Raw genomic sequence first — 19,982 nt, forward strand, 5'->3', positions numbered from 1 at the left:
TCACCAACTCCCGGAGTTCACTCAAACTCATGTCCTTCGAGTCGGTGATGCCATCCAGCCATCTCATCCTCTGCCGTCCCCTTCTCCTCCTGCCCCCAATCCCTCCCAGCATCAGAGTCTTTTCCAATGAGTCAACTCTTCCCATGAGGTGGCCAAAGTACTGGAGTTTCAGCTTTAGCATCATTCCTTCCAAAGAACGTCCAGGACTGATCTCCTTCAGAATGGACTGGTTGGACCTCCTTGCAGTCCAAGGGACTCTCAAGAGTCTTCTCCAACACCACAGTTCAAAAGCATCAATTCTTTGATGCTCAGCTTTCTTCATAGTCCAACTCTCACATCCATACGTGACTACTGGAAAAACCATAGCCTTGACTAGATGGACCTTTGTTATAGATAACTCCAAATAGCAATGAGGCAGCTAACGTCTAAATCTGCCATTAACTACCTCTTTGACCTTGGAAAATACACATCACCAGGCCCCCACTCCTACCCTCCAAAATGACCAACTCTCTATGGCCACTTACAGTTGTAACATTCAATGACTCTAATAAAAAAGATTGTGGGGGGCGGGTTAAATATGTGAAGACTGCATGCTGATTACAGGGTAAGTTGGATTGCATTAAGCCAATGATCAACCAAAGTTGACCTGAGGACCAGATCTAACCTGCCCCCTAGTTTGTTTTGGTTCTGATTCAAACTAGTTCTCAGAATATAAAATCCTCAAATTTTACATTGTAGTAATACTTTTTCATTTCTTGTATTGCAGTAAAAAACACATAACTAAAATGGTTAAGGTGGAAATTCTTAAAGGTACAGTTCAGTAGCGTTAAGTATGTTCACATTGATGGCAAACAGATCTCTAGGATGTTTTCATTGTGCAAATCTAAAATTCTATACTCATTAAACAATGCTCTCTTTCCCTCCCAACTCCCAGGCCTTGGTAACCACCATTCTATTTTCTGTTTAGGTGGATTTGACTATTCAAAAACCTCATCCAAATGGAATCATCCATGCTCCCTTCAGCAACACATAAACAAATAGAATTATCCAATATTTGTCTCTTTATGACTGCCTTCTTTTTTTTTTTTTAAGTCTTTATTGAATTTGTTACAATATTACTTGTTTTATGTTTTGGTTTTTGGCCATGAGGCACGTGGGTATTGAACCCCCAACCCCTGCACTGGAAGGCTAAGTCTCCACACTGGACCTCCAGGGAAGCCCCATGTCTTCTCTTAGTGTGATTTTCTCAAGGTTCAGCCATGTTATAGCATGTGACAAGGTTTTCTTCCTTTTTAAGGCTGAATAGTATTCCATTGTATGTATTTGCCATATTTTATTTATCCATTCATCCATCAATGGACATTTGGGCTGCCCCTACAGATAAGACTGTCAGATATTTCTCCAGAAAGATGGGTTTATTTGGGGTCAGCAGAGAATTGCAATCCAAGGTCTGCAACCATGGTGAGCCATGTGCAAGTCCCAAGAGAGCAATGGAAGGAGCATCCTTTCATGGAGGAGGAAAGGGAGTTGGGAGGGCTCAGGAAACAAAGAGTTCATGACTTCCCATTGGCTGAATCCTTGCCAGGAAAGAAGAGTCTTTCTCCTTTCCATTGGGCTCTGCTATCATCGTACGGTGTGACAGCTTCCCCTTCTGGTCTCCCAACTCTATTTAATTGAGGTTTATTAACTTTTTTATACTTTCCATAGTGACTACATCATTTTACAGTTCCACCAATAGTGCACAAGTGTTTCAACATCTCCATATCTTCATCACTTGTCATTTCTGTTTTATTGATAGTAGCCACGTTTTATTGATAGTAGGGTATGAGGTGATACTGTGATTTTGATCTGCATTTCTCTGATGATTAGGGATGTTGAACATCTTTTTGTACATTTGTTGGCCGTTTATTAATATATACCATCTTGGAGAAATTTCCATTTGAACTCCTTTGCCCATTTTTAAATTGAGTGACTTCTGTTGTTGAGTTGTAGAATTCTTTATATATTAACCGCTTACCAGAAATATTAACCGCTTATCAGAAATATTAACCGCTTATCAGAAATATGATTTGCAAATGTTTTCTTCTATTCCATAGGTTCTTTTCACTTTATTAATTGTGTCCTTGATGCACAAAAGTTTAAGTTTGGTATAGTCCCATTTGTCTATTCTTACTTTTATTACCTGTGCTTTTAACGTCATATCTAAGAAATCACTGCCAGTCCAATGTCATCCTTTTCTTCAGTTTTCTTCAGTTTTATAGTTTTTATATGGCCTGTGAGCTAAGAATGATTTTTTTTTTTTTACAGTTTTACATGCATGATTGAGAGGAAATTCAAGAAATAATACTTTATGATACCTGAAAATTCTGTAAAAATCAAATTTCAGGGTCCATAAAAGTTTTATTTATATAAAGTCATATTAATTCATTTATATATCATCTGACTACTTTTGCAATACAAGGGCGGAAGTGGGTAGTTGCCACAGAGACATGACCCACAAAGCCTAAAATATCTAACCTTTTACCAAAAAAGGTTGCTGACTTCTGTGTTAGGCTATTTTTCAATCATGAAACTTTATATATATATATAAAAAAACCATCAACGGTGAAAGAGGAAACTTAAAGTAACCAATACATATTTATTTTGTGATTAAGAAAAATTATTAGACTTCAAGGGTTTTTTTAGACTTTTCTATTTGATTTTAGTTTTCATTTAACTTTTAAAACATAAGTTTTAACTTAAAACACTGCTCATGTTGACTATACACTTCAGTGTTTAATCCTTATGTTATTAGCTTGTCAGGTTGAATCCACTGACAAAATAACCAGAAGAATACGGGAAGACCCACTCTGATTATCTCCAATGAGAGAGGGCTCCTCCTACACCTAAGTGGTTGTAAGAATATGATGTGCGGGAAGCCCTCATCTGGGCACACTGCCTGAGAAAAAATCAGCCTTCTTTGTTCTCATGCTTTTCTGCTAACATTATTTTGGGTTTCCATGCAGCTGAATTACACAGTTAAAACCAAAGATTGGAATTTAGAATAAAGAATCAGATACTTTTCAAACTCTAAACAGCAAAAACTGACTGCTAATGTTGAAGACATTAAATCTTATTTATCCTCTTCACTCTAGCTAACTAAACATTTTATCTTATGATGGTTGGACCTTAAAATAGACACTTCCCTATTGACTTGTTGCATTAATATAACTTCTTTTTATATTCAGTTCGCTGCCCAAAGAAACAATACAATGTTAATTCAACTTGGATGACATTTATTATGGCAGAGAGAGAAAAGATTTCTTGCCTTCTTCCCAACAAACACCTCAGGTTACCTGATTTTTCAGAGATTGAGGACTAGTGAGGGTTTCTTGTCCAGTCCTCCTCCCCAAATTCCCAAGTCCCCAGCCAACAACAGCTGTGTGTCAACTGCTTCCAATTCAAGAACAAAGAACATGGCTCCCTGTGTTACACTAAAGAATCCTCTCTTCCCCTGAAAATATTCACCCCGTAAGCCCCAGAGCCTGTGAATATTACCTTATGTAGCAAAAAGATTTACACATGTGATTAAGGATCTTAAGACGGGGAGATCAGCCTGGATTATCCACGTGGACCCTACATGTAATCACAAGGGACCTTAGAAGGAGGCAGCAAGCAGGTCAAAGAGAAGCAGCCCTGTGGTGCCAGCAGCGGGGACCCGTGTGATGCAGCTACCACCAAGGAAGGTGGGCAGCCTCTGGAAGAAACCAGCCTTGCTGACACCTTGACTTTAGCCCAATGAAAACGACTATGGCTTTTGGCTTCAGAACTGTAAGAAGATACATAAACATGTATAAACCACCAAATTTATGGTACTTTGTTACAGTAGCAATGGGAAACCAATATATTCTCCTCTAAACAGTCTTTGAAGTGTGATAACAATGTATATAAAATATCTGTCAATTAGCATAGTTAATGAATGGGCACATACATCTAAACTCTATACTTTGACTTCCAAGTTGAGGTCTGAGAGACCCAATTTCCAGGCTTTGTAGGACCAGTATTCCAGGTTGATGCCAGGAGCCATGGTTGCAGGATTCAGAGAAAGGAGCAGACCTTGGGTGGGAGAGATCGGTAAGGAAGCAGAATTGACAAACCTAAAATGTGTTTCTTGACATGAGCAAGAAACGCAAGGCTCGGGAAGTTTTTCTTATCAACTCTCACTTTACCTGCCTAAAAGAATTTAGACAGAAGGCCTATTCCAGAAAAAAGAACTATCACCAGAGTTATCTATAGCAGGCGTCCCCAACCTCTGAGCTAAGAACCAGTACCTCCTTTCAAATCATCAGCAGCATTAAATTAAAGTGCACAATAACTATAATGCTCTTGAATCATCCCAAAACCACCCCACCCTTTCCCAGTCCGAGGAAAAGTTATCTTGCACCAAACCAGTCCCCAGTGCCAAAAAGTTTGGGGACCGCTGATCTATAGTATAATATGAACTAGGTGTGGTAGACGGGAAGGAACCTAGAAAAGCCTGTTAAAATTCTCCTCTGTGTCCCATTGTTTGTTTGTCCCAGCAAATATGTATTTACTAAACATCTGCTCTCTTCATTCTTCCTATGAATTTACTTATTTTTCAAGTCCCAGATGTCTACTCTCATCTCCTTGGTGGGGGATGACCTCATTTTACTCTCTGGAATCTCCTGTGTTTATTTGGATTCCCTGTACATCATGGGCTTCTCTGCGGTTCAGACGGTAAAGAATCCATCTGCAATGCAGAAGACCTAGGTTCAATTCCTGGGTTGGGAAGATCCCTGGTGAAGGAAATGGCAACCCACTCCAGTATTCTTGCCTGGAGAATCCCCATGGACAGAGGAGCCTGGCTATAGTCCATGGGGTTGCAAAGAGTCAGACATGACTGAGCAGCTAAGCACAGTACATTCATAATTAAATTTTTTTCACCTGTTTGTCTTATGTCATTTTAATTATTCAACCAGCCAAAAGAATTAAGAGGGGAAGGGGAAAATATTTTCTCCTCCCAGCAGATTGCTTCTGGTCCTACTGTGTCATTAAGTACCATTAAGTCATTAAGTACCCTGAGCCTCTATGAGGTTAATTTACATAATCCCTAAAGATCCCTTCCAATTCCAAAATTCAGAGCTGAAGCAAAACATGGTTTAACTTTGAATTTCACATTCACATGTTCCTGTTGTGACAGTCACTCTTCAGCCAACCTTTTCGGCCTCCCCTGTCCACCAAGAGCCTGCATGTCAACCACACACTTATCTGCACTTGTGTACACACTGCTTCTTCTGCTTAGAATGATCTTCCCTGGCTTCACCCTTAAGCACTCAGGCTCATCTCGCAACACTCAAATCAAGAATCACCATCTTTGAGGAGCTTTCCCACCTTCTCAAAGCAGAATGGCCAACTGTACCTTCATGCCGTCAGTTCAGTTCAATTCATTTCAGTCGCTCAGTCATGTCTGAGTCTTTGTGACCCCATGGACTGCACCAACTCCCGGAGCTTACTCAAACTCATGTCCATCAAGTCAGTGATGCCATCCAACCATTTCATCCTCTGTCATCCCCTTCTCCTCCTGCCTTCAATCTTTCCCAGCATCAGGGTCTTTTCCAATGAGTCAGTTCTTCACACCAGGTGGCCAAAGTATTGGAGTTTCAGGCTCAACATCAGTCCTTCCAATGAATATTCAGGACTGATCTCCTTTAGGATGGACTGGTTGGATCTCCTTGCAGTCCAAGGGACTCTCAAGAGTCTTCTCCAACACCACAGTTCAAAAGCATCAATTCTTCAGTGCTCAGCTTTTCTCTCACATCATGACTACTGGAAAAACCATAGCTTTGACTAGATGGACCTTTGTTGGCAAAGTAATGTTTCTGCTTTTAATATGCTGTCTAGGTTGGTCATAGCTTTTCTTCCAAGGAGCAAGCATCTTTTAATTTCATGGCTGCAATCACTATCTGCAGTCCCCCCAAAATAAAGTCTGTCACTGTTTCTATTGTTTCCCCATTTATTTGTCATGAAGTGATGGGACTAGATGCCATGATCTTCGTTTTTTGAATGCTGAGTTTTAAGCCAGCTTTTTCACTCTCCTCTTTCACTTCCATCAAAAAGCTCTTTAGTTCTTCTTTGCTTTCTGACATAAGGGTGGTGTCATCTGCGTACCTGAGGTTATTGATATTTCCTTTGGCAATCTTGATTCCAGTTTGTGCTTCATCTAGCCCAGCATTTCACAGGATGTACTGTGCATTTAAGTTAAATATGCAGGGTGACAATATACAGCTTTGACATACACCTTCATGCTGTCAGAGAACTATTAAAGCAGGGAGCAAATTATAGTGTGACAATTTGTTTCCATTTCTGTTTCCCCAAACCAGGATGTGGGCTACTCACATGCAGATACTCTGCTTTGATTCATATTTATACCTCTAGCACCTACTACTGTGCTTGGCACACAGCAGACACTTCTATTGTGTCTGTGGACTGAATAAATAGATTATGATTTACTGAATTCTGAAGAATCCACTTGGGGCTGGGCAGGAGTGGGAATTGGAGGGGGGATGGAAGGGAAGTACAAGAGGACAGGAAATGTATGTTTCTGCAAGACTTCCAGAGCCCTGGAGAAAAAAATGAGGCTGATGTGTGTGATGATTTAATTCAAGGCCGTCCTCAGATACTCATTGTACATGCAATCTAGCATTTCTCTTGACCTTGCTTCAAAGCCAGTTTTAAGTGGAGTTAACAGCAGCAGCAGCAGCAGCAACAGTATGAGCTGCCTCACACAGCAATCTGCTGATTAGTCTCTTAACTGAGGTGGACGGCAGGCAGCCACACGTGATTTGTCAGCTTTGCATCCTTGTGTGCCGCTAGGCAGAGGCCACAATTCTAGAATTTTATGGTAGCTTAGTTAACAACTCTGTCCTTACAGACCATTCTGAGTAACACTCATAAAACTGTCTACATTCAGGGTTCTTTCTTAGGCATCAGAAATACCCTCCCCCTGCTCCTTGAGTGATCTGGATATGCCTTCCGTTTTCTTGAAACAAAGTAAAAATGACAAATCTACTCAGAAAACCTCCTTAAAGTGGAAATGAGGTTATCATTTCCATACTTTAGAAAACCTGTGTCGTATTTTCACAATATATAGACTGATAGTAATTTACTGTTTGTCTCTGATCATGCATTTCTCTTTATGATGTAGTCATCTCTGTATGTTCCTTTGCTGTATTATTCCATATTCTTGTGTCGGTTTAGAGTTTTAACATTTGAGATTCAGCTTATTATTTTGGGGCACCACTTACTGTACATTTTCCACATACCAGACACTATGCTAAGGGCTTTACAAAGCTTTTAGTCCTCATAACAAACTCAGGCACTAAGCATTATTTTACTCTTTATTTTTTAGAGGAGGGAGCTGAGAGTTTTAGAGGCTAATTAACTTTTCTGAAGGCACAAGGCTAATAAGACGTGGAAGCAAGACCCATAAGAGTTGGAGAGTTGTGTCTATGGAGAGTTCTTCTCTCCATTTCAATTCTTAGGGGAAAAAAAAAAAACAGTTAATTTATAATAGTATATTAGTTTCAGGTATACAGCATAGTGATTCAGTATTTTTTATAGATTATACTCCATTAAAAGTTATTACCAAATAATGGCTATAATTTCCTGTGCTGTAAAATATGTCCTTGTTATATCTGGTTGATACATAGTGGTTTGTATCAATCCTGTACCCCTAGCTTGCCCCTCCCCTCTCCCCACTGGTATCTCCTAGTTTATTTTCTATACCTGTGAGCCTGTTTCTCTTTTGCTATATACATTCATATATTTAAAGAGGTAATGAGAGAGACAGGGCTGGGGGGAGGGATTAGACAGAAGTGACTGGAAAGGTATCTTTGAAAAGATGAAATTTAAGCTGAGACTTAAATGATGAGGAGTTACTCTTGTCCAAAATCTCTGTTAAAAAAAAAAAAAAATTCTCTGTAAGCATATTACCACACATTCCAGCTAAGTCTAGCAAAGGCTTGAGTACTGGAATGAGGTTAGTGTTCAGGAGCAGCAGAAAGAAGGCCAATGTAGTTGGACTACTGGGAGAAAGGGGAAGAGACAGAGAAGATAAAATCAGAAAGGCAGATAGAGGCCAGATCATTTAGGAGCCACTTAGGAGTTTTAAATATGGAGTGTGTGTTGAGGGTAGGGAGCATGATCTGGTTTAAACAAAGAGCAGAACGTGGTAACTCATAGATACTGCCTGGAGATGCCTTACTCAAGGTGTTTGGGCCTGGAGGGCACTTAGCGTATTGTGTTGCTCAGTCCATTCATCCAGAAATTTCTGTCACTTAGAACCTTATAAGCATGTTTTTCAATGTTTCATCCAGGTTATGATACGAACATAGCTTCTTGGAGAGAGGCTGAAGGCCCCAGCCGTCAGTGATAATAGAAAAATCCGAAAGGTCCAGATCACAGTGCAGGAAGGTCAGCTGGAAGAGCAAGGGGATCAATCAACTTTCCTCCCCCTGTTCTCCCTCCACCCTTTTGAAAGAGGAAAATCCTATTTGGAACAAAAAGATGAAAAAATACATCTTGAACTGAAAAAAAAAAAAAAAAAGCAGCCCTGCTGTCAATCAGCCGGGGAGGAGGAACAGAGAGCCAGCTGCAGAGTTAACAGAAACCATTGTTCTCCCCAGTCTGTAAAATGCCACAACCCTCCTCTTTGAATGACTGCTTCTTTCCTTTCAAGGATGCCTCAACCCATCTTATTATTCTCATCTCTTACTGGGGATTCCTAGTTGCTAAACCACCCTCCATTCCTGGCAGTACCCGCTTCTCTTAAGCCCACAGCAGAAACAGCATTCAGTACAGGAGCTGTGCCTGCTTCCCTTATGCCCTTCTCGGAATCCTTCAGAAGGAACCTAAGCTTTACAAAATGCTTTCCTCCTCCCTGTCTTTAATGGTCTCCCTCATTGTGTGGGGTCAGTAAGTCTGGTTTTGTGGGACCACAGGTTTGTGCCTGAGGATCTTACTACCTGGCTCATTCTTACCCCTCCTTGCTTGCTTTCCTCCAATGACTCTAAAATATGGTCATGGTGAGGTCATGATTCAATTTTTAAACTGAGATACTGGAATTTGGAATTGTAAAAGACAAAGATGCAGCCAGCTCTCATTTATGTGCTGTTTGATTAGTGGAGACGGCAGTGATACTGCTAGTTTTGCTACAGAAGAGTGGGTAGGGGACTGGGACTCAAAGTCCTTTCCGAAACCCGTGACCTCAAACTCTTCTGCCAGAATTCCTGTTCCTATTGACAATTTCCTTCAACTTGCAGTGTCTAATCTTTAAAAAACTTCTCTAGTTTTGTATAAAAAGGGTTCCAATGGCTATCAGCTAATCTTTATTTTCAGGGTTTCCAGAATTAGCAAAATGGCCAGAAAAAAATTCTCAAGCTACTACAAGGAATATTTATGTTTTCTGAAAGTTAAGGACAGAGTTCACTTATTAAAATATGGAAATACAAATATATGTTATTGAGACTACCAGCTCCACTCTTGACTTGACTTTCCCACGAATAGAAATTTTACTGTTTTAACATAAATCATAGGTTGCAAGTATGATGTTACCCCCAGGAACAGAAAAACTGGAGTCACCTGTGCTCAGATACAGTGAAGAGTAAATGTGTTCTGGGAATAGAAAGATCCTGGATTAGAAGTCACACACATTTTGGATTGCTTTTTTGTAACTCTATGACCTTGGGCTATTGCTCATCCTCTAAGCCCCAGTTTCCTCATTTATCAAACAGAGATAATCACACCTTCCTCACAGGGGTGTTTTGAGTAAGAGTGTATGCAAAGCCCTGGCACAGTGACTGACACACAGTAGGTGCTCATCGAGCAGTTGCTATCTTTATTAATATCAGGTTAGTCCACTGACCGCTTCATTCCTGCTCCCCCATACTGCGATACCACTCACACCCACTCCAGCCTCCACTCCACCAAGGGTGGCCCAGCTCTGGGCCCGTGTGCAGGCTAATCCTGACTGCAATGTCCACCCATCTCCACTGCCGACTTTCTTGCCCTCCTGCTTTTGCTTTGAGATCTGGCCCCCTGCCATGTTCCCACGGGCCTGCGCCTTGGTGCTCCATCCATTATCAAGTCTCCTTCTTTGGGACCCTCCTGTCAAACTTCCCAGCTCTCATAATCCTTCCTCCACCAGGAGGATCAAGGACAAGATTCCTGCTCATGAGGCCAGTCCAATAACATGGTTCTACCACGAGCTAACAAGCCTCCCTGATCCCACTGCTTGGAGTTCCAAGTGTTACCTGTTCTGTCGTTCCAGGCCTTGGCCCTCATCAGTTGGGGGATTCCAGTTACTAGGAGCTAAATCCCCCCTCACCTGGCTTGGGCAGTGTGTCCCACTTTCTGGAATACACCTTTCTCCTAGTATCTTTTCTCTAAATACCTGTCCCAACCCAGCTATGAGGTCTGATTCCCGAATTCTGTTTATGTCTCCTGCCTATTCGTACTGGAAGACAGATCAGGGTAGTAGAACCATCATACTGAGGGGCACACTGAGGTGCATAAAATCTGGTTAAGTCCTTGACCTTTTGACCTTGAAAATGGTCATGGAGACTGCAAATATGAGGATTAAAGTACTCTGGGGATGCAGGCAGGTCACTGCATCTGTGGAGCTTTAATCTGATGTTCATATATTAAAGAACTGGAGAGTTCAGCTGCTCCTAGCATTAATATTTACTGGGACTGAGCTTCAGTGTAGATAGTAGATTAGTGCTGTAGTATCACCAATTCTTATACAACACAGCTGTCAGCTGGTTGTTGACTGTATTTGGGAGCTTAAAAGTATTAAGAAGCAAGCATAGCAGGTACTATTTTGCCAACACTGTCTCCTAGGTGTGCCCAATTTGGACCAGCAGGTCACTGGGCTCAATCACCTTGAACCTGATGAGGCACCTGGACAAACCTCAAGCAACAGTGTGTTGTTCTGAAGAACTGTTTCTCTAATGCTTCTATCTGCCTGTTGTTATAAGTTATAAAGAAGACAATTAAAAAGAGCATTTTAGATGACAAAACAATGCATACTCGCTTTAGAAACTAAGAAAATACAGTGAAATACAAAAAAAGCAGATAAAATCACCATTCACCACAGCATCTAGAGATAAACATTGCTAACATTTTTATGCTATCATATTTGCCAGTTTTAAAATAACTCCGTTTGACTCACAGACTTAGAGGATGAACTTACGGTTGCCATGGGGGAAGAAGAGTGGAAAGGGATAATTAGGGAGTTTGGGATAAACTTGGACACATAGCTATATTTAAAATGGATGACCAACAAGGACCTACTGTATAGCACATGGAACTCTGCTCAATGTTATGCGCTGGCTTGGAAGGGAGGGGAGATTGAAGGAGAACGGATACACATATATGTATGGCCGAGTCCTTTCGCTGTTATTCACCAGAAACTATCACAACATTGTTTGTTAATCAGCTATACTTCAATACAAAATAAAAAGTTTAAAAAACGCATAAAATCCCACACCAAGAGCCTATTTACCACAATTACTAAAGTTAATATTATTGATTTTGAAAATCATCATAAAAATAAAGCATATCATTATGTTTAAAAATAGCTCTGCATATAATAATATGTGTTTATTAGGAAATAACACTTGGGGGAAAAATAATGACAGTAATGACCACTTCCTGAGAGCACTTATGTGCCGGCTTCTGTACTAAGTGGCTTAACCTATTTAATTCTCCCAACGGTGCTGTAAGGTAAGCTGGTGAAGTAAGCAAAAGTGGATTCAAATGAGGCAGCCTGTCTGGAGTGTGTGTTCTTACCCAACACACTACACAAAGAAAGCAGAAGCTACTCATAATCCCAGTGGACTCACAGGACTGCTTTTCACATGTTACATTTCAAGAAACAAATTTCAGATATCACCAGATGCATTTTGTGATTTAAGAAGCAAGAGCAATATTAAACAATGCATCAGTAACATTTAATAGCTCTTTTATATGGCGCTGCTCCAAACTTAGCCATTTTCTCTCACAAGCAAAATGATGCCATAGAAACTAACCTTTTGTCAATTCGTTTACTTCTTAATGCATTTGATCAACTAAACTGAGCATCAGTGACTAAAGGGAAAAAGCCTGAATAAAGAGGAAAATAAAGAAAAACAGCAGTGCCTAAACAAGCTGGGATGGAAGACAGCTCAGATATAACTTCCTGAACCGACAGTTTAAAATTAGCCTCTTCTGGACTAGATGACTCTTCCATGGACTATTGTGAGTTATTTTGCTGGTCTACCAGCACCCTCTCTGGCATGCTTTGATCCATTTTTCACAGACAGTAGCAAGAGTTTCCTTGTAAAACACAAATTTTGGCCTTCTACCTCTTAGAATGAAGACAAGCTCCTTACCTGTCTCACCGGACTCTGCAAACCTCACTCTTAAAGTATCACAGGTTTCCACAGGTGCTAAGACTCCTACGCCTCCACCTCCCAGCAGTCCCCGCTGGGCCCTCTGCCTGCATCACCATCCACAACACATTTTCTCCTTCCTCAGCTCAAAGGAGTTTTCTCATAGGAGTCTTTCCTGACTTCCCGGAATAGGACACGTTCCCATCCACTGAGTACGTACACGGCATTGTCCGCCTCTCCTTAGCATGTCACAATCCCAGTTTTGCACTGGTGCATTTGACCATTTATTTGACATCTGTCTCGCTGACGAGAGTGTGAACTCCATGAGAACAGGCTCCGTGTCAGCAATGGATCCCCAAAGCCTAGCATGGTGCCCAGAGCAGAGTAGGCACCCAAAAAGTTAGTCAATGAATGACTAAATAAATATTTACTGAGAAATTTACTATTTTTATAATAAGTTGCTATATGAATTACTGTGTAATTGAGACAAGTTAATATATGTAATATTAAGAAAAAAACAGACTGATACAGAATGAACACTAAGTTGAATTTAATGTCCCAATTTGTTTTTCAGTCGCTAACTCATGTCCAACTCTTTGTGACCTCATGGACTGCAGCACACCAGGCTTCCCTGTCTTTCACTATCTCCTGGAGTTTGCTCAAATTCATGTCCATAGAGTCGGTGATGTTATATAACCATCTCATCCTCTGTTGTCCTCTTCTCTTTTTGCCTTCAATCTTTCCCAGCATCAGGTTCTTTTTGACTGAGTTGGCTCTTCACATCAGATGGCCAAAGTACTGGAGCATCAGCTTCAGCATCAATCCTTCCAATGAATATTCAGGGTTGATTTCCTTTAGGACTGACTGGTTTGATCTCCTTGCAGTCCAAGGGGTTCTTAAGAATCTTCTCCAGAACCACAATTCAAAAGCATCAATTCTTTGGCACTTAGCCTTTTTTATGGTCCAATTCTTACATCTGTACATGATTACTGGAAAAATCACAGCTTTGACTTACATGGACCTTTGTCAGCAAAGTGATGTCTTTGGTTTTTAATACCATGGACTACAGCCCACTGGGCTCCTCTGCCAGTGAAATGTTTCAGGCAAGAATACTGAAGTGGGGTGCCATTTCCTACTCCAAGGGATCCTCCAGATCCAGGGATCAAACCCACGTCTCCTGAGTCTCTTGCATTGGCAGGCTGATTCTTTACCACTAGCACCACATGCGAACAAACAACTGATGCAACAGGAAAGGATTCATCTCTGTGAGATGCAGCCTTGAGGAATGGACTTGATACAGGGTTTTAAAGCCAAATCCACAATGGCTATGATCTAATGGACTTGCTGATGGGTTGAATTCATGAAGTCCACTTGAATTCAGACAGTACAATTAGGTCACAGAAAACTATTTGACCATTGGGATACTTTGGTGCTGGTTCTAACCAATATTCTAAGAAAATCTATTCCAGTTCTTTCCTCTGAAGTTCTGCTTGTTATCTTGCAATTTCCCCTGACTTCCAAAGCTCTGTTCTGCAGATTCTCACTTTGGGGATTTACCCAGAAAGATGATCTTTTTTTTTAACCTGGTCGGTACATTGGTTTGCATTCATCTCTCCAACAAGGCCAGTGACAACTTTCTCAAAGGATTCTTGTGGAGATTATTAAAACAACTCAAGGGTGGAAGGTAGTAAGTGTGTAATGTACTAGTTAATAAAGATCATTAGAATTTATTGAAAATGGTGTTAGTGATTCAAACGATAAAATTGTTTTGTATGAGGACCAGTATGCCAGGCCCCACTAAATTTTGCTATGCTAGTAAAGACTATCTCCATTTTTCTATAGATCTTCTAAAGGAGAACAGGAAGGATATCTTATGGCAAATCTCCCTGAACAAGTTTTTCTTCATTATATTGTTGACCAAAAAATTAATAGTCAATCTGACAAAGAAACAGATATTTTTATTCAAGTCAACCTGAAGATTATAAACCAGGAGATAGTCTTCTAGAAAGCTCTGAAGACTGTTTCAAAGAGGTAAGGATGGGAAAAATGCAAGAAACTGGGTTCTTAAAATTTTCTCCTGAAAATATTTAAGTATTTGAGGTCCAATCTGCCAGTTTCCCCAGAGTCCAAAATGCTTCATCCTGATCTTTGCCCTGAATTCCTTTCAAGGCATATTGCAGGTCAGCAACTACAGCAGCCGGAGAAGATGATGGCACCCCACTCCAGTACTCTTGCCTGGAGAATCCCATGGACGGAGGAACCTGGTGGGCTGCAGTCCATGGGGTCGAGAAGAGTCGGACACAACTGAAGTGACTTAGCAGCAGCAGCAGCAGCAACTACAGCAGCTAATGACTTGATCTTTGTAGAACTGGATGGTGGGCTATGTTCTTTATTTTACAGAGTCCTCTTTTTAGTCTTATTTTTGCTAGATTTTAGAGTCATTTCATGATCAATGTGTCCCATGGTACTAGAAACACTCATTCTCAGATCAGGCAAGGATTTCATTGACAGGCTACTCAATATGCTATTATTGGCCTAGGCCTTGTTAACAGTAGCCAAAAGCCCACCTGTCTTACTAGTCTGTCATGGTCCAGGAAATGGTTCCTTCTTGTTGTTTTTCCCATATCTAGAGTTGCACTATTACAATTATTGATCCTATAGAATTATATATTTGGTTAATTGTTTCAAATCACATAGTCATTATTTTTAATAAAGAGAGTCAGTCATACATTTGGTAATGCAAGAAACAACAATATTGTAAAATAGGCAGAATACAAATAATGTAGCTAGTAACATTAATACGGTTATAAGTAAGTAATACTATCTTCTAGGGAGTTACATGACTGGCACCAGAAGAAAAATTGAACTTCATGGTTGAGCTGGTATTTCTGCCCTTGGGGAGGTCTTGTTAATGCATAATGCAGATGTACAATGCACATCCAGAGGGGTGGGAGGAGGTCCAAATGGGCAGAGAAAAATTTTATGTTTAAATTTTTGTCTTACCTTAAAATAATGAATTTTATTTCATCAATATTAAATGAACTCATGTCTTCAGTACCATAAAATTCAAGGCTGAGGTTGTTCTGAGAAATTTCTGAGACATCTCGTAGAAGTAAAGCCATAGAACAACAGAAGCCATGAAGCACAGAATTTGGTCAGAGTTCTAGGTTGTTTTTAGCATCACTCTTCTAGTTCTTCAAAGCTGTGTCATCTTAGCTTCTCAGATCTCCAGTTTCCTCATCCATAAGGTGATCATATCAGCTGACCACCTGGTTGTTTTAAGGACTGAAGAGAAACTTTTCATGGGAAACTTAACTCCCATATAAACTGAGTAATTATTAGTTGTGTATACACTAATATCACTTTTATATATAATAATAATAACTGGCAGGACAAGAAAGGGAATAAAGTTTTAGATAGAGAAGTTAATCATAAACTCAGCATGGGAACTTGATTTTAGGAGGACTCAGTTTCCTATATATGTACGTATCTATATACATGTGCATAATATAGCATATATTTTCCCAAAGAAACTTCCATTTACATGCTGTAAATAAATGAATCATTTTGTTTGTCATTCCCCTCATCATTTTATTTTTAAGGTGGAGAAATGATTTCATGAATCATTCATGCCTGAAAAGGTCTGCTATCTTAGAAGCACCCTGATGTGAGACAAAGTGACAGATCTACACTTTGTGTGTCTCCTAAAGTTTTTGGTAACTAACGTCTAGAAGCAAAAACTGTGTGTAGGTATTGCAGCCTGATCCTCCCTGAAGGAAAATCCTAAATCACTCCTTTCAAAAGCCTGAGCTTGCTAATGAGGAACATTGCAATCTGCAGCCATTATGTTTTACTTTAAGCCAGATTTCCTTAACAATTCAAAAGTACAAAGAATCAATCTCAATGCCCTGAAGACTCTCCAGGCTATTGCTCAGCTATTAATCTGGGGGAAAAAACCCTATTTTCAACTTAATTGGTTGGAGAACAACCTATAGATATAAAAAAAAAAAAGTGTAATTCACAGCCCACTAATGAACAGCTATTCAGGAAATGCTCATGCTGTGTGAGCACTATGTACATTATAAGAAATATATAAAGCAGCATACTGCTTAATTCACATAAAAATTTTCTGGTCTTATTTGCTTGCTTTATTTTTTCAGTTCCTATCTGCTGCTTCAATGAGTGAAAAGAGCTGCTAGGCAGAAGTCTTTGAAATACTCTGAATTCTGTGCTTATTTTTTATTAAGCCTTCCTGGCTGAATGACAAATGCTGATGCTGGCAAAGCAGTCACAGTAGGACAAGGGAGCAGGGGTTTAGGTGCTTCATTTTCTCAACACTACTTTGTTACTATTGTTATAAATCTTTGGGCAATCAGTTATGGTTTAACTGCCTGTTTAGCCAGATTTTGTTATATCTCAAAAATGAGTTGGGAAACTCTCTATCAAGGCTTAGAATGGTAGAAGCTCAGATTCAGAAGAGACCTTAAATCAGGGAAAGTCCTGGCAGAAAACAGGATTCTATGCAAAGGGTTTAAGTGAAGATAATTTAATGGCAAGATGATTTACAGGGACATGGGCAGGGTTAAGGGATCCAAAAAGGGATGAAGGACTGAGGCAGGAGATAGATGGGCCCAGGGCTGAGCAGCTGGAGCTTGTCCCTTGTGGAGAGATACTCCAAGATGAAGACGAGGAGGAGTTGAGCCCTGCCCAGGTAAGAGACCACATGTTTATCATTCTCAAGGTCAAGGAGACCTTTCCAACCTCACATGTGCAGAAATGCTCCTCGGAGTTAAAAGGGAGGCGGTGACCCCTCATAGTAAATGATGTCAACCTACCCATAGGCCTCTTCACCAGAATACATCTTGGCTAAGAGAAGTGTGCGGACACAGGGGAGGACCCCGAGACAAAGCGAATATGGACTCAGAACCAGGCAAAGCAAGGAAACTGGCCACAGGAAGCCTGGAAGAAATGCCCCATAAGAGTGATTCAAACTACCACAGGGATGTGGCTCTCTCTGAGCCTGCCCATGTGTGCCTATTCACACATACTCTTTTCTCTCCTAATAAACACTTTACTTGTCTCACTCTTTTCTGTCTTTGAGGGAATTAATTTCTACAAAGGCTAAGGGCAAGGGGCCTTGTCACTGGCCACTGGTCCCTGGTGGTCTAGTGGTTAGGATTCAGCATTCTAACTGCTGTAGCCTGACTTCAATCTCTGGCTGGGAACTGAAATCCTGCTTCAAGCTTCTGCAGGCTGCGGGCACCGGAGATCACAACCACCCAGGACTAACAGTGGGCTTGGTACTACACTTTGGGTGTGAAGGGCAAGGGCAGAAGACAGTGTTGTGAGTGCTGGAGCTGTGAAGGGAGGAATCTGTAGTCCTACACAGAGGAAGACAGAACCACTGCTGGAACTGAACTCTGAGGCAGGGAAGCATCAGGGAGAAGAACTTCCATCTCCCACTCCCCATCCCTTGGCAGTGCCTCATATTGGATGAACCCTAGGGGAAGCCAGAGGTGGGGAGCCTGGATGGTGATGTAGCTCAGCTCCCACCTGGGTATAGAGATCAGGGTAGAGAGGGTCAGATGGATGAGGGAGAAGGGTAGAGGATAACCCAACAGACCCTTTGGGGCCCGCAGGTCCAGTGATTCCCAGACCTGGACAGGCAGCAAAGCATGTGGAGATTGGCTTATTCCTTACATAATAACTTCAGTCCAGCCAACTTTAACTACACACCTAACACATGCCAAGCCCTGCTAGAAGCAGGTAAATTTGGAGATGCATAAAGCATCATTTCCTGCCTCAGAGGAACTTAGAGCCTAAGTCAAGACAGACCATAGGGAGATAATTTCAACATAATATGATGTGTATTTGTAGTCATCTACTGCAGCACTGTTTTATAATAGCGAGAGAGGAGGAGAAAGTTATGAGACTCAGACATGACTTAGCGACTGAACAAATAAATCCATCACTGGGGATTGGTTAAATGATGACACGTCAATTCAGTAGAATCCTATGTAATTGTATATTTATAATTTAAAATTGTATATTTAAAACTGTATATTAAAAGATATTTAAACATTTAAGATCTTGATGCAGTGCTATACAGTGATCTGAGATATATTGTTTAATAAAAAACAGGAGTTGAATGTTGTATATAATATGCTGCTATATGTATTTTAAAAAGGAAGGGAGAAAGGAGAAAAAAAGAATATAGAGTGTATATATATGTTCCCTGATGTTCATAGCAGCGCTATTCATAATAGCCAAAACAAGGAAGCTACCTAAATCTTGACCGATAGATAAATGGATGGATAGAAATGATGTATTCTGCACACAATGGAATACTACTCAGCCATTAAAAAGAACAAAATGAAGTCATCTGCAGCAACACGGATGGACCTGGAGATGATCATACTAAGTGAAGTGAGACAGAGATATATAGAATCTAAAATATGGCACTAACGAACCCATCTACAAGACAGAAAGAGCCTCAGAGGTAGAGATCAGACTTGTGGTTGCCAAGGGGAAGGGGGAGGGGCAAAGGCATAGACTGGGAGTATGGGGTAGGTGGATGCTAACCATTATATTCAGTCTGGATAAACAACAAACTCTTACTGTATGGCACAAGCAACTATATCCAGTCTCCTGGTATGAACTATAATGGAAAAGACTATTAAAAAAAAGAATATGCATGTGTGTATAACTGACTCACTTTGCTGTACAGCAGAGGTTGTCACAACACTGTAAATCAACTATAATTCAATTTAAAAAAATACTCTGGGGTTAAGCATGGCTTTGAGGGAGATGAAACTGGAGATACAGAGGCTACTAGGCTACTGTTCCAGTCCTTGAAACACAGGTACATTTAATTCCATCAGGTGACCTTGGAACAACTGGGCCAGCAGCAAATTCAAAATCAAAATCATCTCTACTTACAAAGAAGGTGTGGTGTGTATATATATATATATATACACAATATAATATTACTCAGTCATAAAAAAGAATGAAATATTGCCATTTGCACAATATGGATGGATCTGGAGAATATCATACTAAGCAAAGCAGAGAAAGACAAATATGTCACCTATATATGGAATCTAAAAAGTAATACAAATGAATACAAAACAGAAACAGACACACAGACATAGAAAACAAATTTATGGTTCCCAAAGAGAAAGGGGACAGGATAATTAGAATGGGATTCACAGATACACACCACTATATATAAAATAGATAAACAACAAGGATTTACTATATAGGACAGGGAACTATATTCAATATCTTGTAATAACCTAGAATGGAAAAGGATCTGAAATTATATACATATATATGTGTATGTATATATATATATATAAACTGAATCACTTTTCTGTATGCCTGAAACTAGCACAATATTGTAAATCAATTGTACTTTAATTTTAAAAATCATCTCCGATTAATTTCCCTTTTCAATCATGATGAGATCAATGTTTAACATATTATAGATGTTCAGTACATTATTATAGATTGACTAATGGCAGCTCATAAGAGGATTTTAAGATTTATATC

General features: G+C 40.2%; 2 protein-coding genes and 1 long non-coding RNA gene across 3 annotated transcripts in view; 2 read left to right on the forward strand and 1 right to left on the reverse strand.

Moving 5' to 3' along the window:
• The window catches only part of ARMC10 (armadillo repeat containing 10), a 123,681-nt gene extending 122,633 nt beyond the window's left edge, over positions 1–1,048 (forward strand). The window contains exon 9 of the mRNA XM_061413882.1: positions 968–1,048. Coding sequence (XP_061269866.1) covers positions 968–1,033 — 66 coding nt within the window. The 3' untranslated portion in view covers positions 1,034–1,048. The remainder of the gene's footprint in view (positions 1–967) is intronic.
• NAPEPLD (N-acyl phosphatidylethanolamine phospholipase D) overlaps positions 1–19,982 on the reverse strand; it is a 92,027-nt gene that overhangs the window by 61,017 nt on the left and 11,028 nt on the right. The window lies entirely within an intron of this gene.
• On the forward strand, positions 2,602–16,558 carry LOC133246006 (uncharacterized). Its single transcript, XR_009735867.1, has 3 exons — positions 2,602–12,297; positions 14,274–14,462; positions 14,601–16,558. It is a non-coding gene; the product is annotated as an uncharacterized LOC133246006 (long non-coding RNA).

The sequence above is a fragment of the Bos javanicus genome, chromosome 4 (assembly GCF_032452875.1).
Source record: "Bos javanicus breed banteng chromosome 4, ARS-OSU_banteng_1.0, whole genome shotgun sequence".
Lineage (NCBI taxonomy): Eukaryota > Metazoa > Chordata > Mammalia > Artiodactyla > Bovidae > Bos > Bos javanicus.